We start from the raw sequence: 24,702 nt of genomic DNA, 5'->3' as shown, positions 1-24,702 counted from the left end.
ATTAGTTAATTGTCAAGATAAAAAAAAACGTTATTTTTATGAACTAACATTAACAAAGATTCATAAAGGTTATATAAAAATATATTGCTCACTAATACTGTAGTTCAAGATAGTGAAAGCTTTTCCTAATGTTAAAAAATTTGACATTATTGTAAAATGTTACCAAATTATCTTATTTTGCCTTTATTTTAACAGGAAATCCTGTAAAGGATGCTGTAGTTTTTTTGTTGTTGTTGTTGACTGTACTAAAGCATAAAAATACCATAATATGTTTGCAGATATTTTGGAAACATGCTGTTCACATTCTTGTTTCTCCGAAAAACAACGCTGCAGCCAGTTATTCTACTTCGAAATGTACGTTCCTTGTGATCCCGCACACAGCCAATTTACCCAATAGTATTTCGAAAATACAGCATATTGCAGCCATGAACCCAAGCAAAAGAACTGGGTCAGAGATTGCAGATTATACCCGACCTAAAAAGCCTTAGCATCCATTAGTACAGAACGTCCAGAGATATATAAATGCGGATAAATCAACTCATCAACTTACAGTGTAAAACGTGTGTCACCTTCCATTGTCAATTACGCTTGTTCCTCTTGCGTGTCCTCAATCTGGCAAACCACGTGAGCATCGAGACTGTGGAGGAGGGTGCTGGGAATCTCTCTCCAATATTTTGAATTTGGACTGCAGTACACATTTCCACCACTAGCTGTCAATATTACATACTGCACCTTCAAACAAGAATTTCTTCAGACAGGAATTTATTTACTTTGTATTACAATGGATGGCAGAATATGGCTTTATTTCTGCAGTTTTATATTTGTGACCCTGGAACACAAAACCAGTCACATGGGTAATTTTTTTTTTTTAATTGAGGAGTTAGGATAGGATAATATTTGGCCTAGTTGGATGACTATCTGAAAATCTGGAATATGAGGGTGCAAAAAAATCGAATCATTGAGAAAATCGCCTTTAAAGTTGTCAATTTATGTTAACGATTGTGCTGTATTCACTCACAAAAATAAACGTTTTATACAGTGTATTTACGGTAGGAAATTTCCATTTACAAAATATCTTCATGGAACATGATCTTTACTTAATATCCTAATGATTTTTTGCATAAAAGAAAAATCAATAATTTTGACCCATACAGTACAATGTATTGTTGGCTATATTTGCCACAAATATACATGTGCGACTTGTGACTGGTTTTGTGATCCAGGCTCACATTTAAGACATACTATTATTTTGTGTCACAGCTGGCCTGCTATTTAATATCACATAAATATCACACATAATGATAAAATCACTCCAAAATTGAATTTGTTTTTTTGTTTTTTTTTTGTTTATGTGTGCCACTGAAATGAAGAACAAAATATTGTGCCTAAAGTTAGTCAGATGTTCAGAAGCCCTGAAGTCTCAACAGATTAAGACTGATCTTCCAGATGGGCACTTCCTGGGCCAGTCCATATTTACTTGATTATCCAGAATGTATCACTGCCCTCTCCTTGTTCCAAAGTCTATAATTTTAAGGCATCATTGGTGCAAAAAAAGCTGTTTCAAAAGGTAAGCAACTTACCTATGCTGCTTTATAAGATAGGTAAAGCCAAATTGGAAGGCAACTTCACAAATATAACTCCCAAAATGCATTGCAACAAGCTCAGTGGAAAAACAATAAACCCAAGATGGTGGACAAGGTGAGAGAATGCTGATTATAAATCATTTGAATGTAAATTTCAAAATCATTCAAAATCAAAACGGATTAAACTAATTGGAATACTGATTAGAGTACTGCATTAATGTAGCAACGTGCTAACATCAAACTCTCCTGAGTCTCCCATGTGGAGCGATGGCAGGAAGATCATTTATACTTGTGAGGAGAGTGGAGTTTTAGAAGAGAAACTTTGCTTTGCCGACGGCAGTTCACAATTCAGCTAAAATCCAGATAAGAAATTACCCATGAGCCTCAGCTTGAAGTGAATAGATATACTAAGGGAACGGTTTGAATAATAACTTGAATTTATGCTAAATATGTTGAAGTCTTTGTTTAATGGCCTTCAGCGAAGACATGAGGATGAGTCTTCTGCACAGTGTGATGGTCAGCTTCAGAATGATATTCTGAATGATATCAGCCCACAATCTGACTTGTGATGCAGCCTGGAATTAAACCACACCATGTTCGGTCATCTGGCCAGAGAACGTCCTGGTTGCGTATGCAACCCACCGTTCCCTGAAGGAGGGAACGGAGGACGTAGTCGACGCGACTGAAATGGGGATCTCGCTAGAGAGCCTGTCTTCTTCGAGTACTATTGAACGAGCCAATGTAATTGGCGTGCGTGATTCGCATCACACACTCCGCCCCCGCGGCGCGGGTATAAATACGGAAGTGGATGCACGCACTAGTTGCTTTTCGCTGAGGAGCCGAGAGTAACCCGGGGTCAGCGGTGGTCCAGCGGTAGTGGCAAGGGGACTACGTCCTCCGTTCCCTCCTTCAGGGAACGGTGGGTTGCATACGCAACCAGGGGATCAACAATCCAAGCAAATGGGATCAACCATTGAACACGCCACTAACGCTGCCACCTTCCAGTGCCTAAACCAAAGCCTCCTGATGCCCCCGCAAACTTAAGGCGGGGAAGGACAGGGCTTAGGCCAGGGAAGTCACTGCTGTTCCTACAGGACCACTGGGAAAGCGTTCCCCGTACGTTGGAAGGAAGGGACGCTGCGGAAGCCACATCCAACCCGAGGGAGGTAACGTGGAGAATACACATATGAACTGGGCGGAAACCGGGCAGTCTAACATATGGAATGTCACTGGGGTGGCTCCAGCCTAAGACGGGGGGAGACACACCGGACAGTGACGGCAGAGAGACTCTGCCGAGGGAAGACACGGGCTCACCGCAGGGAGCCGTACCGTGGAAGAATACACATATGGGGTCACCGAAGGGACCGCAACATATGGACCCAGCCTAACACAGGTTCCACACTGCTTACGAGTGGTAGGCCTAACACCAGACGTTCCGCACGTCCGACGTCGGAGGGGTGTGGAGGAACTCAACAGGGTTCAATTTTAAGGGAACTCAACTGGAGTAGAAAGGCGCACGTATCCAGTCCATAGGAGGGGAATGGCGCAGCAAGCCGACACTTGAACCGGGCTCACGGTGAAACTGGCTTCATGAGAAGGGAGCCCACGGGAAGCAGCGGTTCAACCAGGTGTCGTCCAGCCCCCAACTCTAGAATCTGTTTAGCAAAGTATATTGTCAACGCCCAGGCGGAGCACTTTACACTCATCATAGAGGAGCTCAACACCTAAGTGGACATGTTGCATCTCGGATCTTTGCCGAAATGAAGGCAAGCACTAAGTGCAACTTTGCATGGAAACAGCCTTCCCTCTCTGCTGAATTCCAACAGATATTTGAAGAGCTGGTCTGAGGTCTATGACTTGCATTCTGTACACGTCCAAGCGAACGGACAGAGAAGCCAGGGCTGGATCTGCCTCCTCCAGGGCAGCGCTTGCAGGCTCACCACCTGCTCCTATTACGGGAGAGGTAGGAACCTTGGGCACAATCCGAGCCGGGGTCTCAGCTTGTGAGAGTTAGCCGGCCCAGACTCCAGGCACAATACGTTGACCGAAAGCGAGCAAGTCCCTACCCTCTAGTAGAGACCACGCGAGCAGGAGAACTGATATAACAGAATTTTTAACTCACTACCTGCAGTGGCTCCGGGGCGGTCTCTGCAGTGCAGTCGCACCAGGGACAAGGCCCAAGAGGATAAAGAGGGACACAAGGATTTACAAGACCTTGCTCCTCAGGAACCTGACGATCAGAACGTGCTTCTGCATACTTCTGCAACACGATGAGCGTCGTTTAAACACCGAGGCAACATCATTTTGAGGGTGATTTAGGAAAACAGCCTACTGCAACCCATTTTGCAGGAAAGAGAGCACTGAAGTGATCGAAAGCTTTCAGGATCTCCTCAGGAGAGAAGACGCACTCAACGACTAGGTTCCACTTCTAAAGGCGTAAGCACGCTACCCAATTCTAGGGGGTGCTCGCAGAAGTGATGGTAACTATCACATGTTCTTGTGATAGCCACCTGAACCTCCGCGTTCAGATGTAAGACCGCCCGGAATCTCCGGGGGAAGAACGCGTGTGCCATCGTGCCCCGTCCCCGAAAGAGTTTCCAGGGGAAGTCAGGAAGGCTGTTGAAGGGAACCAGGTCTAGTTGAATCAGAATCAGAATCAGAATCAGAAAGAGCTTTATTGCCAAGTGTGCTTGCACACCAAGGAATTTGTTTTGGTACTGAGGCTTCCAGTGGACATATACAAATACAACATGAAACATAATACTACAAATTATAAGAATAAAAAATAAAAATATAAATATATGAGAATAAAACTATCACAGTTGGGTTTAGTCAGAATAGACATTTTCAGATTTAAAGATTATGAACCTATTTACAGTGTTTTGAATATTATAAATAAATAAATCTACATATAAGTATCACCTGAGTTGTGGGATATTGCACTAAACAGTGGGAGTATTGCACTTACAGGCATATGCCTTGGGAGGAGTGTTAACTGTTCAGGAGGGAAATGGCCTGTGGGAAGAAACTGTTCCTGTGCCGAGATGTTCTTGTGGCCAGTGATCTGAGTCTCCGTCTTGACGGTAACAGTTCAAACAGGTGGTGTCCAGGGTGAGTGGAGTCTGTGATGATTTTACCTGCTCTCTTCCTCACTCTGGAAGAGTACAGGTCCTGGAGGTTTGGCAGGGGGGCACCAATAATCCTCTCCGCAGTCCGGACTGTCCGTTGTAGTCTCCTGATGTCTGATTTGGTAGCTGAACCAAACCAGACAGTGATGGAAGCGCACAAGACAGACTCAATGACGGCTGAGTAGAACTGAATCAGCAGATCCTGTGGCAGGTTGAACTTCCTCAGCTGGCGAAGGAAGTACAGTCTCTGCTGGGCCTTTTTCACAGTGGAGTCAATGTGATTGTCCCACTTCAGGTCCTGAGAGATGATAGTGCCCAGGAACCTGAATGACTCCACTGCTTCCACAGTGCTGTTCATGATGGCGAGTGGGAGGAGTGCTGAGCTGTTCCTCCTGAAGTCCACGATCATCTCCACTGTTTTGAGCGTGTTCAGCTCAAGGTTGTTATAACTGCACCAGGCAGCCAGCTGTTCAACCTCCAGTCTGTAAGCAGACTCGTCACCGTTTCGGATGAGACCGATGACAGTGGTGTCGTCTGCAAATTTCAGGAGCTTGACAGTGGGGTCTTTAGAAGTGACAGAACCAGGCCCGGCTCCACGGGGGGGCCACGGTGGGCCTGGCCCACCCAATCAGAAGCTTGGCCCACCCTGGCCCCACACCACATAACAGCCAATCACAAAATTGGTGCGATATTCAATTCAGCTCGAGATACGTTATTTTCTATTTTCTACCCAACCCCCTCCTTTTTTTCCCTCCGAGACAGACTTAGCTCATTCACTTCTCAACCTTTGAGGTAAACGGACGTGCTGAATTATGAAGCAATATAACGACAGTAACAGCCAATGAACTTTATTAGAAGAACTATTACAATTAGTGAACTTGATTACCACACTCTAGTAGCCTAATAAAACATAAAATGCACAGATTTCTTGTTCCGAAAGGACAAAAGAAAACTACTTCAGGTCTCCAGGACACAGCTACCTCCTCATCCATTTGCGGCAATGAGGTCGAAGAAATGGATGAGTCGAGTTCATCAGCAGCTTCTGTTGGTGTCAAAAGCACAAATACACCCACTCAAAGATGCAGCAATTCTGTCCCAAATGATTTAAACAGGGAAAATCCTTACCAGCCGGTTCTGAAATCGTACCCCCGAACTCTTTTTGGAGGGAGAGAGATGCTTTTCGGCCGCTTGGTATCAGTCACGGCCGTGGCTTGAATATTCTGTAGATCGCGATGCATGCTTTTGTTTTCCGTGTCGAGTGTTCGGTGTTGCTTTCTCTGAAAATGACACGTTCGTTTCGACAGGTTTTCGAAACTGGAAAGCAGCATTAGAACGTGACCGCGGTCTTCAAAAACATGCGTGCAGTCAAGCTCATTTACAAGCCTCGACCTCATGGACAGAGTTTTGCCGCCGACAAGTGTCGGGGGAAACCGTAGCATGTTTGCTCGGCCCACAACAGATAGAAAAGAATCGCTATTACATAAAAAGCATGGCAGGTGTTGTGAAGTTTTTAGCAGTCAATGAGCTTCCACTACGCGGGGATTGTGAAACATGTGACAGTGAAGAAGATTGCATAGCTGCGGGGCTTTTTGCCAAGTTGTTTAAATACACGTTGGAAAAAGATAAATACCTCGCTGACATTACATCAGGTATCCCACAAAATGCAAAGTACACTTCCAAAACCATCCAGAATGAAGTGATTGAAATTTTGGCATCCATGGTTCTGAAAAAAATAAAACAGAAATATGACACTGCTGATTTAGCTGCATTCTGTTTAAAAAGTGATGGCACAAGGGATCGGTGCAACACGGAAAATTTGTCCGTTATAATTCGTTTTGTGTGCAATGGTGTGCCAGAGGAACATCTCATTGGCTTGTTAGAACTCCAGCAGCTTGATGCAGATTACATCACTACTGAAATATTACAACACTTGTCTGAAACAGGATACAGTGCTGATAATATAATGAGCCAGTGTTATGATGGAGCATCAGTGATGAGCGGGGTGCGAGGTGGTGTTCAGGCTTTATTACAACAAAGGTTGGGCAGGCATATCCCCTACATCCACTGCTATAATCACCAGCTTCACCTCACTGTCATACATGCGATTCAAAGTGAACCTTGTGCCAAAAGATTCTTTGACTTGTCAGGCTCCCTGCACTCTTTTTTCAGGCATCATTTTGTCTCTCAGAGATACAGTTGCCCGTATCTCAAGAGGCTGTTGGAAATCCGCTGGACAAGTCATTATGAAGTCACAAAATGTGTTGTGGATAATGAGGAAGTAATTCTTAACATTCTTTTTAAGGTTTCCAATGATGACAATGCATCAGTTGACCTTGCAAAAGAAGCCTCTGGGCTTCTCTCTCAGCTGAAGCGACGCCATTTTTTTAAAATTTGCAAATTTCTGATACATCTTCTCGCCATTTTAAAACCAGCAAATGGCATCCTACAATCTCACCATGTTTATTTGTGCAGTGCAGCTGAAGTTGTGCAGGGATGTCTTGGTGCACTGAAAAATCTCAGAGAAAATGAAAGTGAATTTCAGCAGTACTGCGCTGACATGTCTACTGTTGAGCCCTCACCAAAACGTCAACGGACTGTGAATCCCTCCTATGGTGACTCTGTCATTTTTTCACCTTTAGGGCAAGAAGGGCAGTCAGGTTCTGAATGTGCCACTGCAGCTCTGAGACGACAGATGTTGAACATACTAGATACAGCTGTATCAGAGATAGAAAACAGGTTTTCCACGAAGAATTTGCAGCTGATGCACGCCCTCTCAGGTTTAATGCCAAAATCAAACAAATTTCTTGACATCCAGTTGCTTGAGCCTCTCTGTAGTCTTGCAGGGGTTGCAAAAAATGAACTCCAGAATGAAATTCTTGTTGCCAGACCAATGCTGTCCAAAAAACTTCCATCTGATGCTGAATGTTCTGCTGTTTGCAAACTCTTGCAGGAATACAAAGATGCATTTGCAGGTCTTCATAAATTGTATGTATCTGCTATGGTCATGGGTGTCTCTACTGCTTCATGTGAGAGCTCATTCTCAATGCTGAACAATGCTTCATGAGAGGAAAAAAAACCTTGTGCTTTTAGCTCATGAAAAAGCAATAACACATGAGCTGGACATGGATGAGTTTGTAACAGAATTCTCTAAAATGAGTAGAAAGCTAATGCTGTAAATATTATAGTTATATGAGTAGACCTTTTTCAAGACCTGCCCTGTTTTCCTCAAATCTAAAGTTACTAAACTAATACAAGATCTGTTGTGTGGTTAAAAAAAAAAAAAAAAAGATTCTAAATATAGGCCTACATAAGATTGTAAAAATAAAAATGTAAATAATAACAATGGCCAAAAATCTGTAATGTTATACTATATTAACAGACGTGAGGATAATTCTTAAGAAAAACTGAATTTCAGATCAAATTTCTATTTTTAGTTTGTCACAAGTTTGTTTTAGTTTATGTAAATAGTTATTTTAAAATACCTGCCCTTTTTTTTAATCAAATCTAGTTATTTAATTGATACAAGATCTATTAAGGGGTCAAAACAATATTACAAATGCAAAAAAAAGAATGTAAAAATAAACATGTTAAATAGCCTATGTTTATATATATAAAGTTACTAAATAGTTCAAAAAAAAAATATTACAAATGAAGAACATGTTAACATTTTTAGTTAGTAATAACAAGTTTGTTTTAGTTGATGTAAATAGTTATTTTAAAACACCTGCCCTTTTTTTTAATCAAATCTATAGTTACTTAATTGATACAAGATCTATTAAGGGGTCAAAAAAATATTACAACTGCAAGAAGAGAGACTGTAAAAATAAACATGTTAAATATGTTTATATATATATATATATATATATATATATATATATAAAGTTACTAAATAGTTCCAAAATATATACAAAAAAATATTAAAAATGAAGAACATGTTAACATTTTTAGTTAGTAACAAGTTTGTTTTAGTTGATGTAAATAGTTATTTTAAAAGATCTGCTCCTTTTTATCAAATCTATAGTTACTTAATTGATACAAGATCTGTTAAGAGGTCAAAAAAAATTACAAATGCAAAAAGAGAGAATGTAAAAATAAACACGTTAAACATGTTTATCTATATATATATATATATAAAGTTACTAAATAGTTCCAAAATATGTTAAATAGTCGTCCCGTATACCCCCTCTCCCTCCCCCTCCCCCTCCTCCTCCTTCTGACCGGCCCACCTGGAATATCACTTGGCCCACCTTTCATCTCATATCTGGAGCCGGGCCTGGACAGAACAGGTCTTTAGAAGTGACCTGTTCTTGACAGAACAGGTCTTTAGTTGGGCCAATAAGGGGCAACTATGAAGACCTGTTCCTCTCCTGACATGGCACGTAGGTGCAAGTGACGGGCGCAAAAGACAGGAGCATTGCTCAACACAACATGTGAAGATCACTGGGCTTCAGGAGCATTTTCTGCTCAGCACTTGGGTGTGACAAGTTCACTGAGCTTCAGGAGCATTCCTACTCAACACCTGAGTGTGATAAACTCACCGAGCTTCAGGAGCATTTCTGCTCAACACTTGAGTACGAAGAACCTCACTGAGCGACAGGAGCATTTCTGCTCAGCACTTGAGTGTGACAAGTTCACTGAACTTCAGGAGCATTCCTGCTCAACACCTGAGTGTGATAAACTCACTGAGCTTCAGGAGCATTTCTGCTCAACACTTGAGTGCGAAGAATTTCACTGAACGACAGGAGCATTTCTGCTCAGCACTTGAGTGTGACAAGTTCACTGAGCTTCAGGAGCATTACTGCTCAACACCTGAGTGTGATAAACTCACTGAGCTTCAGGAGCATTTCTGCTCAACACTTGAGTGCGAGGAACTTCACTGAGCACCAGGAGCATTTCTGCTCAGCACTGCGTGTGATGAATTCACTGAGCTACCTGTGATGGACTCACTGAGCTACAGGAGCATTGCTGCTCAACACCTGAGTGCGATGAACTTCACTGAGTTTCAGGAGCAATTCTGCTCAACATGAAGAGTGATGATTTCACTGACTTGCAGGCGCAAGGCAACCATGAGTCGCAGTCACTTTTAGAAGGCTCACTGGGGTTAAACGCATTTCTGCGGGCCCCTGGGGCCGCTGAGTCCCAGTGTTTGTCCAAGGGTAGTCCGCTCGGTTTACCCAAACACTGGCGGAAAAATAAAACCGGGGGGGCAACTGAGCGGCCCCGGAATGGTCATGACCCAGCCGGACCCAGGGGATGGAGTCTCCACTTGCCCTGGCTATAACTGTCGTGAGGCTCGATGGCGGCACGATTGAGTAAGCGGGAGGAGTGGAACAAGGCGCTCTCAGAAGCGTCTGACTCCAAGGAGGAGGTGACGGGTGAGTTTGTGACATGCAGGGGAAGCTTGCGCAACGGTCGCAATGTCTAACAACTCGAGGCACGAATGCCCGTGTAGTCGGGGGTCGCCCAGGCCCCCGTTAAAACACGCCCTTTGTACATGGCCCCTCTGTTGAAGAGGGTTTGGCAGCAGACCGGGATGAACTATAGTCACACAGGGTGAGCTGCTCTGCCACGGTCACCTCGGGACTCGATCGTGAAGCTAGCGCTGAAGCGGTCACATATGGGGGAAGCCAAAGGCTGCGACTACCATATACCCCAGGAGCCTCTGAAAGTTCTTTCAGTGGGACCCTTTCTCACTTCAACACCAGCTGAACACATTCTCATTGGAGAGACATGTTGGACCGAGTACCTCTCCAAAACTAGAAAAGAGATACTCAGCCCGTGGGCGAGATTACTCTCTTCCAGTTGACCTGAAGACCCAACGGGCTCTGGAGCACTCGAGGGGAAGGACACTGTACTGATACTCCACCCTTAGACGCAACACACAGGATGGCCTGCGGTGCGGGAGGTAGAGATCTGAAGCACCTGTCTTTCAGGTCAAAGCTGCAGACCAATCTTGGGCCAAGATGGTCACGACCCACCCCCTAGTAGCACGAAGAACGAGTTTACAACTGGCCTTCGTACCGGCTGGAGGAGCGGCTATATCAAATCCTTCGCCAGCAGGATAAGATAAGCACGCACAAGTCAGGAGCACTGCTCAACACTCGGTGTGATGAATATCACTGAATTTTCAGGAGCACGTCTGCTCAACACCTAATGTGATGACTATCACTGACTTGAGCGGGGTAGCCGAGCCTGAGGTGGGGCAGCAAAGTAGAGAGAGTGGTGTTAGTGTGCTGTGCAACACTTACCTGTCTCCACAAGCGGCAGAGGGCGCGTGAGAAGGCGGATGACCGGGTCCTCGAACGCACCAAGCTGCCTGCTGGCGACCAAGGGGGAGCTGAGGGGTGTAAGGCTATACAGGGTCACACCCGCCAGACTGGCCCTCTTGGGACCCAGGAACAGATGAAATTGCTCTCTCTTTGAAGTGTGGGTACCGCTTGCTCCGCTTTTTTTTTTTTTTTTTTAGGGAGCCAGCGGCGGAACAGACACACACACAAACAAAGGCTCCACCCGGCCCTCACCCGGGGGGAGGGAGTGATCGTGCCACTCCAAGAGCATCTCATCCATTCCTGGGCGGCCCGCTCCGGAATGCTTTCGCTGTCGCTTGCCACCTGGCTTGGCAGCGCCTGGAGCGGGCTGGGCGTCTCTACTGCGGCCGGCTCCATGCTGAGGCCTGGGTGGAGGCTGCTGCGGAGGGCCAGCAGGAGCGGCGGCCGGAGAACGCCCACGGCGACGAGCAGGCGGAGGAGCTGCCACCGGCGGCGGGTGGAGGCAGCAGCTGGCCACCGGGGCAGGATGTGCCGGATGACCTCCGTCTGCGCTTGAGCGGCAGAGAACTGTTTGATGCAGTTCTCCACCGTGTCGCCGACCAGCCCAACCTGGGAAATTGGGGAGACCAGGAACCGAACCTTGTCCGCATCCGCCATACCAACCAGGCTGAGCCAACGAAGGCGCTACTGGACCACCAAGGTGGACATCGCCAGACCGATCACGCATGCTACGACACCCGTACCCCGGAGGGTGAGGTCGGATGCAGTGCGGTGCTCACCTATGAGCGCACGGTCTGGATTACCCTCGTGCATGCCATGGGTGCCCTAGCCTGCAGCAACGCCATGTCACGCAAGAGGAAGGGGCTTGCCCACAGGCTTTGTAAGTTCTGCCCGTCGGAACAGACGAAACTCACAGGCCTTAGGGGGGAGACGAGGATCCCCCCAAAAGGCAGCGGCCGCCGGACACAGGTGCACCTGTGTCGACAGACCGCTCCAATGGAGGCACACCTCGCAACCCTTCACCGTTCCTCCATCAAGGGTAATGAGGGGGAAAAGCTAGTCAGGCAGTTTCTGGCAGAGAAAGATGCTGTTCACCACCTGACAAGCTCTCCATGCATTTCGGGAAAGAAAGGCACTGGGGCGGCGAGCTGAGAACCAGCGCGGCCCGCCCCAAGATACCAAACTCCAGATTCCAACCGAGACTGAACGGGACACGGTGGAGGTTCCACTCGAGCCCGGCAGCCTCGGCGGCCCGTTTCAGCATAGCTGATAATTCTGGATCCGGCTCGGGCAACATTGAACTCCCGGAGGGAGACAATGCAGCCGAGTCATCATCTCCAGAAGTCAGCTCACCCTCCGATGCTGCAATCAGCGTCCTGTCCTCCAGGGGAGCCCCGAGTGAAACCGCTGGCCCACCCATTACAGATGGACCAGCAGACAACACAGGAGGCTCCAGTGGTTGCAGTGGAAGGGAGGAGTGAGGAGCCCACAGGGAATGGTTACCGGGCGGGACATCCAACACTATCCTCCGGTCACCCATCCCACACAGCACCCGAGGGTGGGGCATGGTAATGGGGACTCGCTCTCCGCGAACGAAGGCGAGTCTCGCCCTCAACACTGCGACAGTCATGTTCCCACAGAGAAAACATGAGCTGTCCACAAAAGCTGTCTCAGCGTGCTGTAAGCCAAACACGTGACACAACAGTTGTGACCATCAGAGAGAGACAGGGAACGACCGCACCCAGAAACGCACAGGCGGAATGACATCTTGAAAAAGACGCAAACGCACCCGTGTTGCTCTTTCAGAAAATAGGACCGTCACCAGTGCCGGAGCACACAGGGGAATGACCGCGGCAACACTGAACAGAGAACTGAAACAGTGAAACACTCACTTTTCCGCCCTCTAACCAGCCATCAACACACACAAACATTTAGAAATTTGTTGCTGTTAAAACAGCAGTTGAGAGCTCAAAGCTCGCGATCACCGCTGCACTCGCGCTGTAGAACACCAGCACTGGGAGAGTCTTCCTGAAGAACACCGACACACTCGCTCGTTGTAGACAACAGCACTCTCAGAGACATCAAACGATCGGCTCCGAAGCGAAAGGCAACTAGTGCGTGCATCCACTTCCGTATTTATACCCGCGCCGCAGGGGCGGAGTGTGTGATGCGAATCACGCACGCCAATTACATTGGCTCGTTCAATAGTACTCGAAGAAGACAGGCTCTCTAGCGAGATCCCCATTTCAGTCGCGTCGACTACGTCCGACGTTATCGACTGAAAGGGAACTGGCCCCCGTCTGAGCCTGGCTTCTCCCAAGTATTATTTTTTTTTTTTTTTCTCCAGTTCTGTCACCTGATGGAGTTTGGGTTCCTTGCCATTGTCACCTTTTGGTTTGCTTAGTTGGGGACACTTAATATTCAGCAATATTATTGATCGGACTGCACTAACATTATTGGATGAGAACCACACTGACCTAGATAATGACATCACTGTTTTCTCCAGAGCTGTTTTATAGATGAATTGAACATTCCATAATTTATGAACTTTACACAGTTATTAAACCGAACGGAATAATGACTTACCAGATTTACCAACTGAATAATGACTGTTTATTGTCTTTTTAGATCTGCTTTACAGAAGAATTGAATTCTGTTTGCATCACTGAATCATTATTTTCCTGTTTATCCCTGTAAAGCTGCTTTAAAACAATCGGTATTGTATAAAGAGATATATAAAGAAAGGTGACGACTTTAATATTTATCTTGTTGTGAAGATGAGAATGTGGCATGCAGAAGGGAATTACACAGGACAAGACATTTTCTCTGAAGCATTTATCCTTTTCTTTTTATATCCAGGGTATTTTTGTTGTAATGATGGAATATTTTGGGCTTTTTGTTTTTGCGGCAATAAGGTTAAATAGCTGGGACAGGTCAAACTTTAATGAGCCCTCTTACATAAATGTTGGCCTGAACCAAGTTTTCTTTAGCCTGCTGTGGACTCTAAAAGGAAAGGTTTGTGCCTCAGGATGTTGTGTCTTAAGTGATAAATGATTCACTGAAGCCAGCCCTCAGTCTGTGTCAGGTATAAACTGTTAATGGCTAAGTCTTTTAGGCCTTAAGTCCTATATATATTCCTAATATATATATATATATTAGTGCTGTGCGTTAAACGCGTTATTAACGGCGTTAACGCAAACACATTTTAACGGCGTCAATTTTTTTATCGCGAGATTAACGCTCTTTTTGCCCTAGCAAACTTGTATTTTTTTCACATTCTGTTGCAACAACTAGTAACGTTAGAAAAACTACAACATCACACCGGATAGCTAGACCGGAAACAAAACAACAGGCACGCCGCACGTACTTGTTTGGGCTTGCGCGCCGGCCAAAGAGTAGTAGGCTAACGTTACGTTTTGAGTGGATGGAGCGAGCGCGAGACGCCGATCTAGAGACGTGCACGCTCAACGCAATAGAGTGCGGCGCGGGACTAGATTTGATGGCCGAGAGCATAAAACGATTCGCGGGACTCCCGCAAACTAGAAATATCTATGAATAAAACATAAAAACTAATACATTTTTATTCATATGTTGCAGAAAAGCAACAAGAACAACTAAAACAAAATAGAAACGATTTACAGGCCAGAGTTTCTTTTTATAACATGTTTGCAGCGTTGAGGGATGTAGCCAATCACAGACATATGTGTTGATTTCTTGAACGCAATGGCCAATCAGAAGCATTTAAAATAGACTCCCCTCACCGCTCAAAGCAGACTTTTTGTTCAGTGCTGAATTCTGTATGCTGGCAAATCCTCAAATTATAACAAACAAAGTGTATATATTATGGAAGATGCATTGTGCAGTCAGCTTCATTGATAATAACAGATGTGTGAGATTGCGATGAACTTATGTCAGCTTTTTAGGAATTATAAAGGGAGCGCACTTTGCTCGCATTCAGTCATGCCAAACCATGCACTCAGTAGCCTGCTTGCTTTTATGTTATAACAGTGGTTTGTGTGTTAATGCTTTAATAACAAATAATTTATCAGGAGCATTTATGCTGATGTGTATGGTGGCGACACGTAGGCGAAAGTATTTGGAGGTAGCCTACAAAAAAAAGAGTCTATTTGCGGGCGGGAGCGGGACAAAAATGTTGCGGGCGGGAGAAAGTAACATAGAAAGTAGTTGAGAACACCCACATATTAAAAAAATGGACGGGTTTAAATCGGGCTCGGGCTCATAATTACAGTTTATGTGTCGGGCCGGGCCGGGCTCGGACACAATGCGCACGGGCTCGGGTCGGGCTTGATTTTTTGGGCCCGATCTAAGCTCTACAATGGATGACTTCTGACAGAAACACATGGATACCACAGCTAAGAACAAACTTACTGCTGATCCACTTTTCCATGTTGATAAGAGCATTAAAATTAGAAAAAATAATGAGACAAATAGAAATCAAGGGACATTTAGAATAGATAAAAATGTGCGATTAATCGCGAGTTAACTATGGCATTAATGCGATTAATCGCGATTAAATATTTTAATCGTTTGACAGCACTAATATATATATATATATGGAAATCTATGGAAATCCCACTGTAATTGGGCAACACAGCTGAAGTACTGTAGTTTGGGTATTATGCTTGGTAGCAACCTCAAGTACTGTCCAAAGTATCTGCCCTAAGAGTTCCCTTTCTTGTCCATTTACAGCAAACTGCCACAGTGTCGCCTAAAATTGTCCTGTTCTTCCTCAGTTGGAGGTGTTCTAATCAACAGTTTACCTAGAAACATAACCTAGAAACCATGTCCTCAAATTCACAATGTTAACTCCAGTTATCACCTTAGATTTTTATAAATTTCATCAAGTTCTCTGCCTTAGAATTTCCATGAAAACATTACAGTTGTATCCTTCTTTCTTATATAAGAGAAATGCAATTTTTCACTGATCTCTCCAATCTCTTCAGAGCAACATACAGTATGTGAATATAAAACAGTAATTTCCTTTCTTAAAGGGATAGTTCATCCAAAATTACAATTTTGTCATCATTTAATCATTGCTTAATATCCTAGTCACAAGTAATATAGTTTGGAATGACATGAGGGTGAGAGTATAATGACATATTTTTTTTATTATTTTTGGGTGAACTATTCCTTTAAGAATCAATCAAAGACTTCAAATCCATAGGTCTACCTGCATGAATCAGAGCACTGTCTTCCACCCTGTTTTACCCAAGAAAAGAACTGAGTTACTTATCTGTGTTCTCTCTAGTTGGTGCTTCCAGAGTACTCTATCCATGGACTCTTCTGTATCATGTTCCTGTGTGCTCAGGAGTGGCTTACCGTAGGCCTGAATATCCCTCTGCTCTTCTACAACACATGGAGGTGAGCACTTGAACCAGCCTTTACTCCGCTTAAACCTGTGAGGACTATAATGGATCTGCTACCTGTCGATATCACTGAAATAGGTGTCCTGAGAAATCCCACCTGTCCCTGAGATACCAATCCTTCTGATATTATAGCCATTTAAAATTAAAAAGTCATTAGTAACAGCTCTATATGACTGAATGAGTGATGAGCTAAATATGGAGGGGTTCTTATCCTAAGACTTTTCTAAGACTTATGAAGAATAGTTTTTTTTTATCTATATTTTTATGTGAGGATTGATCCTCTTGATACAGCATCAGTATTGGAATTATCCATATATCAGATCAATTCCATTCTTAATTATCCTACATTAAAGCTCCTTGCCACTAAATGTTCAGTGTGTTCCTAATCTTGTCACTGCGCATTAGCCTTTTAGTTTTTTGGATGAATAATAGCAAACTGAATGTTTCATCACACAGTGAAACAACTGAGGAATTCATAACTTGGATGAAATGAGTTTCAGTCTCTTGGGAGCTCTAAATCTTTCTTCAGGTTTTTTTTTTACTGAATGTTCAGAGGTGTTGTCAATTACTGCCACCGTCCTCAGAATATGAGAAATCATTGTTTTTTTAGTATTATTATTTTGCAGAATGATGAATGGTGAAACATCAAACTTAGTCAGTACAATGGTAATGGTGAATTTTGATTATTGTTATGAAGTTACATTTGAATAGCTGGTTGAATTCACTATCAATTATGCTGCTTTCCAGTGCACTGTCAGTCTCTTCTTCCCTGTGTTTTGCTCCAATTCTTGCTCGTCTTTCTTCCTAATGCACTAAAAGCCTCCACTCCTTGTTATTGATCTTCCTAATAGAATTATTACACTAGGGGAGGCGTTTTTCCTTGTCTTACAATTAAAGACTATATTTAAGTAATCCATCTCCAAGAACTGCCTAGATTGACAGAAATGCATACAATTAAGAGGCTTAGACAAGCCAAACTTTGCATTAGATGAAAAATAAATTAAAAATAAAAACCGAAAAACAAAACAAAGGTGCACATAATGTTTCAAGACGCACTACCCGCCTCGTGTTTTTTCCCATTTTCGGCAGGTACTTCCACAGCCCCACAGACACTAAGGAGCTTCTCTATGATCCAGCGTCTGTCATGAATGGAGACACGCTCAAATTCTGCCAAAAAGAAGCATGGTGCAAGATGTCCTTCTTCGTCCTCTCTTTCTTCTACTATCTCTATTGGTGAGTAGATATCCAGAAGTTATCTCAACCAAACTTTATCATCTGCTAATTCTGTGCAACATCTTCACTGATTTTTATATTTTACAGTTAAATATGCGTTTATTGTGTGCCTTTGCTATAGTATAAGCTATCTCAAGCCTAAAGAATAGCAGATATGTATACTTACATATACAAGCATTTGAACTGACAAGGACGCCAGCAACATGCCTTTGGGTAGAATTCCTGATTCTTTTTTCATCCACACTATATCACGTCACATTAAATGTTAAAAATACATATAAAAACGCACATATTCTATAAAGGTTCACCCTTCGGGCGAACAGGCCTTATGACCTTTTGTCAGATCAAAGGCAGTTGTTGTGTTTCAGCCACATTGTGCATTATTTAACGCTATTTGCTTCTAGAATTTAAATTCTAGTCCAAATACAGCAGTTTTCCCCCCTTTTTTCTCCACCGTCTATTGGTACGCACTCACTCTTTTAGAAGTGATGGTAGTGAGTTGATGCTTGTCTTCACAACAGTCATGCCATCTTGTGAATCTCAACCCTTCCTCTAACTGCTGGCTTTTTATTGCTACTTTTTTAAAGGAATGTCTTTATTTTGCAGTGTCCTTGTTACATATGTTAAATGCACTTACTGTAGTAGCAACAATACATTTTGCATAATTACATCCAACTAACCCTAAACCAAACCCCTTGCCAAATCCTAACCCTGTAATAAGTACATGCTGTTAAAATAAAGTGTAACCCAATGTTCAGCACAAGTTAAACTAAATCAACAGCCTTTGTTGCATAATTACCACAGAAAATAATTTCTAATTCTTGGAAGATGTAAGGAATGGAAGTAAAATCGGTTGTTAGCAGCATGACACTAATGTTATAATTTCTGTTTACAGACAAGGTTGGTAAGTGATTCTATCTTTGTGGCAATTATAACTAAAAAGTAGTCTCTCAAAAATGGTGATTTGCACAATGTTACTCTCAAATTATACACAGGTTTTTTTGAAAGACTTGTATAGTGCTTAAAAATATGAGCATCACATTTTTTACTTTAATGTGGACTAGTTTTGATTATTTCTGTGGTAATCAACATTATGCTTAACCTGGAACAATCAGTACAAGTTGGTCTGCACATCGACTTAAAAGAAACAAAACTATCTTATGAATTCTCATATAATGTCTGATTTGATGGATACTGTCTATTTGTCTGCCCTGCCTATAGTTTAACCCCTGTGGCTTGAACTTCAAACTTAATTTGTAATCTAACCCTTTGTAATATGCACAATGTTGTGCTCCCTCTTATGAATCAATATTACAAATCAATCGCAAATCCATTATCAGCGCACCAGGCCATCACCCAACCAATTACAATAGTAGTTTTTTTTCTAAACACCATTCAAACCTAATGACTCAAGAAAGGAGAGTTCCACTTTGAATGATGATAAAGTGTCAGGTTTTGTCACAGCAGTCTTTTGGAGAAAGGCGACCCAGATGCAGAATGACCAAGGGATGGCATTTTATTGACAAGACACAATAGGGATGGTTAAAAGTGAGGATGATCCAAACAGTAGGAAAGGGCAGTCAACAGGTGAAAGGGAAGACAGATGAGATCTGACCCAGGCAGGGATATGCTGGAGAAGAATCGAGGAGATGGAGAAGCACAAGACAAATGACTGGAGATCAGGCATAGTTTGAGGAGAGGCTGAAAATTTGAGCAGCAACCAAAGCTGTATCAGTCACACTGGCTGGTCTTGAAAGCAGCAGCCAGGATGGAGGACAGGAACAGACACAACTAAACAACAAGAAAAAACAAAACTGGAATAAAAACTGACTCAGCACAGCGACTAAAGAAAATAAATAAACTAATGTAATGGAAAATAGAAAATAATAAAAATTAGAACCAACAAGAAATACTAGGAATAATTAACTGAATTTACAAACAGAGAAAGGCCAAATCAAAAATAGAAACCAAAAATTAAGGCGTGAGAAACCTAGAGCAAAAGACTGGAACTAGACTAAAGCAAATTCAAAAGAATAAAATTCAAATAGAACTGGCAGGAAACATGGTCTAAAAGAACAGTAGACAAGCAAAAAATATGTCATCTACTACATACACATGCAACGAACCAGCAGAGACATGAGGGAAAGGAGTACAATATAAAGGGACCAGAGAACATGAGGATCCGGTGAGCACAATTAGTGAAACAAGGAGCAGACAAGGACTAAACAAGGGGCCGTGGTAAAGGGAAACAAGAGGAGCAAATGGCCAACACAAACAAAGAAAACCCCATGTGCTCAGGCACAAGACAAACAGAGAAACATTGAACAGAGGCAAGACTGACAAGACTGTCAGGGCAGAACCCTGACAGAAAGAGAAAGATTTGGGCAAACGTCACACTAGTTCTCATATGTTTAAGCTCCACAAAGATTGCAACGGCATGAGGAACATTGTTCGCCTCAGGCTCCATCAGGATCATATCTGCTCATAGCTGAAATACATTTTTCATTGATCTTCCACTTTCAACACTAACACTAAAAAGATGTTCTCAGGACGCAAATAAGACACAGTCTTCAATAATACAGCAGCTCTCAATTTAAAACATCTTATGTTTGAGACCAGCCTTGAGCTGTGTGCACTGAATATAATCATGACACTCAACCTTCAAAAAAACTTTTTCTGATTAGGTTAAACATATTCTGCATAAGCAGCAGTGATATAATTTCAAAGGGCATAAATATATCTACTTTCTTAAAAAAAAAAAAAAAAAGATTAGGAATATAAAAGGAACCCATGCCACTACTTTTCCAACCCCCACACATTGAAGATAATAAGACACAGCGAGCCAAGAACTGCTTATGCAGTTTTTATCAGGGCAACCCCTTATTATGTATTAATGCCTGTGGACAGCATTCTGGCATGACATCAATGGCCCCTAGTGTGAAGTCAGCACAGAAATTCAACATACATCAACATATGGCAGTGCATTCTAAATAAATACAATCCATATCATGACCTGCCCGGAGTGATCCTCAAGCTGGTGAAGCTGTCATTTTTCATAGCGTCATCTGCTTTGAAGCCTCTCGCCTTATATTTCCACAAGCTGAGGATGAATGCTGCGGATTCATCTGGATAATTTGGGGACAAATTGTGTCTTTGTGTTTGTTGTTAGCTAGGAAGAAATGAACTAATTAAAGCCGTTCCCTGACAGAATGATGGAACCCATGGGCACAAGCTCATTTCACAGAATCGAAAAGTAGTGTGCATAAAGGGAGAAGTCCCAGTTTCTCAGCAAATGCATAGAAGTTGGAAGTGATGTTTGGAATGGAGTTAATCTATCTATCTATCTATCTATCTATCTATCTATCTATCTATCTATCTATCTATCTATCTATCTATATCTGTCTCTGTCTGTCTATCTATATCTGTCTCTGTCTATCTATATATCTGTCTATCTATCTATCTATATCTGTCTCTGTCTATCTATATATCTGTCTATCTATCTATCTATATCTGTCTGTCTATCTATCTATCTACCTGTCTCTGTCTATCTATCTATATCTGTCTCTGTCTATCTATCTATATCTGTCTGTCTGTCTATCTATATCTGTCTCTGTCTATCTATCTATATCTGTCTGTCTGTCTATCTATCTATCTGTCTGTCTATATATCTGTCTCTGTCTATCTATATATCTGTCTGTCTGTCTATCTATCTATATCTGTCTGTCTGTCTATCTATCTATATCTGTCTATCTATCTATATCTGTCTGTCTATCTATCTCTGTCTCTGTCTATCTATATATCTGTCTATCTATCTATATCTGTCTGTCTGTCTATCTATCTATATCTGTCTCTGTCTATCTATATATCTGTCTATCTGTCTATATCTGTCTGTCTGTCTATCTATCTCTGTCTCTGTCTATCTATATATCTGTCTATCTATCTATATCTGTCTGTCTGTCTATCTATATATCTGTCTATCTATCTATATCTGTCTGTCTGTCTGTCTATCTATCTATCTGACTATCTATCTATCTATCTATCTATATCTGTCTGTCTGTCTGTCTATATATCTGTCTATCTATCTATATCTGTCTGTCTGTCTGTCTATCTATCTGTCTGTCTGTCTGTATATATATATATATATATATATATATATATATATATATATATATATATATATATATATATATACATATATCTATCTATCTACAGTATTAGATTAGAAAGTCTAATCTGTTTTTATCAAATTCTGTAGTTTATGATGATTTTTAGTATACATTTTTCACACAATGTCAGTAATGGCTTTTTGTTTTGTCTTCCAGTATGGTATACTCCTTGGTGACCTCGTAACAGAGTTCTCAACACTGAAGTCAAGTCAAGTTCAGTTTTGAGAAAGCTATAAAGTACATTTGAATGAAAGAAGAGCTAGACCGCTAGACACAAGTTCAACAAACTGCAGTGTCTGAACCTACAGAGAAGACTTGACCCCTTCAGAAGAACCCTGTGTTGTTTACAGATCTGACTTAACGCCCAAGATGTCTCATGGACCTGGTGTGACGCGCTTTTCACAAGCTCACAGTAACGTTAGCAAAGATCGTCTCAGGCATAGCACAACATGTCCTTTACCACTTTGAGAAGCAAAACCTGCCAACCTTTACACTCACTATATGTAGCTTAAAATTAATGTTGGATTCAAACAAACGAAAGGAAACGATGGCTAACTTGATCAGCGAATGTTTCATTTTTACCAGTCACACACTAGGCCACTGAGTTTGATTACATGTGTGAGAAGCTTTTGTGATATATTTTGTGTGTACTTGTGCACTCCTAACATAAGCGTTTTTAATATGAAATATGTATCTGTTGCATTACTTGTGTACATAGAGAACTTTGTGTAATGCTTTTATGTGCTGGTGTCAGTTGGTTTAGATGTTTTTGGACTATATATTTACAAAATGCTAATATCGAGGCTTTATTATAGAAAACAAAAGCCAATTTTCCACAATTTTGCACAAAGATGTTATGAGTTTGCACAATAGATACAGTTATTGGTTGTGGTGGAAAAACAAGTCATATTTATATACCCAGTACAAGTCTTCCAATATATTACAGTGTATCAAACTATCATAGACTTTCATTCTAGGGAAGAAATTAAAATCACAGCTCATGAACTACAAATTTCACTTTCTCATTTTGGATTAATCTATCTATCTATCTATCTATCTATCTATCTATCTATCTATCTATCTATCTATCTCTTCTTTCTTTAGAGTTCATAAGTGTTTCTGACTTCTTCTTTCTATAGATTCTACAGATTTTAAACTGACAATGTTGTTGGATCAGTCAGGCTAACTGTCCGAAGTAACCACATGATGCATATGAGCATAAACCCCTCAAGACTACTTGATGCTTTGGTTGAGCACCATATTTAATGCAGAGTACTGAAAATAGCAGTAGATATACTACATCATTTTCATTGTTATGTAGGGGACAATAATACCAGTCGCTAGCAGAACTATACTCTGCTGCTGTCATGTAGCCTGCTTTTGTATGCCTTATGTTGTTACACATATGATGACCAAACATTTTCTATATCCTTACTGTGGACGTGTTCACCCATCCAAATATCATTTAAGAAATTTGTATATGAAATAAAAACAGACTATTTTAAAACTGTGATAGATCCTTATTTATGCATGCATGCAGCACTCGTATGCTTTAATAGCACTAAGAGAGTTGGACTTGGAGGCATTGTTTTTTTTTCACTCCACAATCGTATTAATTTCATTAGTCATGCGGTACATGATCCATATGTGGTTATTTCACTCAATTACCCACAAAGCATTGGAATTCTCACCCTGGAGTGACTCTGAAAAACATCCACCTCGGTCTGACGCGTGCCCCCATCTCTCAGATGTCTCCTCTTCAGGGAACGTTGCCTCCCGCTCATGAGTCTACTATTATATGCGTTTTCTGGCGCCAAGCCCTGTGTGGCAGTGACTGGCTGACAGATCGGTGACAGGCTGTCCTCCTGCTCCACCTGCTATCCGTCCAAATCACTGCCACATGCTCCGTAATTACACTTTGTAAAGGATGCAGCTCCATTTGCCAACAATCTAACACTTTGCCACTTATAGCCGTGAAATGAACGTCATCAGATGTCTGCAGGTGCTGGCACTCGCAGAGCTTTCTGCCACCATTTCGACACCCATATCTGACCCTGGTTAGTATGCTGCGGCACAAGATAAGTGATGCATTTTGGCTCTGGCCTCAAAGGGACTTAAGGGACATGAAAATCTGGGATGCATAACTCAATAAACTACAATGAAAGAGTATTTTAGGGTTGATAAATAATAATCGTCCTCATCAAATAACACCTTATCTTGCTCTTAAGAGTTCCATGTGTTCCACTCTCAGAAAATATCCTTGCCCTCAAGCGAAGAGCTTTGCACATTATGTGCTTTGACAAGTGTGGTTGTCCCCCACACAGTGCTGGATGGGCAACCTGTCAGCTTGCCGGGTTTCTTAGATGCCCAACCTGTCAGCACGGATTACCCATGAGGCCAGCTGAGCATGGATTTTACTTGCCTTGTCTTTCTAGGATTGGATGGCTTTTTCACCTTGCTTCCTGGCCACACAAACAAACGCACACATATCTGTGCAGTCTGGCTTATGTTCGCATTTTTCAAAACTTTGTACAGTCTGCGATTCCTGGCACATCTAGCCAGTGCTCTGGCAACAGATCATTAAATCTAATACTTACCCAAGAGAAGAATTTTTTTTTTCATTTGGCAGCTGTTCACAAAGATTTTGTTCTTGACTTACTAATACATCCTCTTAGGTACCAAATAATCCTTAAAAAGCCAAATAAAGGATCCAGTAAATCTTGTTATCTGTTGTTCTAGATAACAATAGCAAGTAATAACATCTGTAAACCATCATAATCTGGTTTCTGTTCTTTTATCATATTTCCAAGCTACATTTCTTTGTGGCACCTTAGCTTCAGCAAACAAGCTTTTTCGTTTTTCTATTCTAAGATTAGGACCAACTATATATATTTTTTTTTCTATAAAACTCATTTAGCCTATCATGTGTAAGAAAA

At 42.2% G+C, this 24,702-nt stretch overlaps 1 protein-coding gene across 1 annotated transcript in view; it reads left to right on the top strand.

Annotated features, from left to right (window-relative positions):
* cnih3 (cornichon family AMPA receptor auxiliary protein 3) overlaps positions 1–23,273 on the top strand; it is a 43,788-nt gene extending 20,515 nt beyond the window's left edge. The window contains exons 4-6 of the mRNA XM_077220201.1: positions 16,250–16,362; positions 17,457–17,600; positions 21,923–23,273. Coding sequence (XP_077076316.1) covers positions 16,250–16,362; positions 17,457–17,600; positions 21,923–21,950 — 285 coding nt within the window. The 3' untranslated portion in view covers positions 21,951–23,273. The remainder of the gene's footprint in view (positions 1–16,249; positions 16,363–17,456; positions 17,601–21,922) is intronic.
* The last annotated feature ends 1,429 nt before the right edge of the window (positions 23,274–24,702 follow it).

Source organism: Siphateles boraxobius, unplaced genomic scaffold (assembly GCF_051911475.1).
Source record: "Siphateles boraxobius isolate OS27281-9 unplaced genomic scaffold, OSU_SipBor_1 8, whole genome shotgun sequence".
NCBI classification, from domain to species: Eukaryota; Metazoa; Chordata; class Actinopteri; order Cypriniformes; family Leuciscidae; genus Siphateles; species Siphateles boraxobius.
The sequence above is the reverse complement of the archived record's forward strand: the minus strand, read 5'-3'. Positions and strand labels throughout refer to the sequence as shown.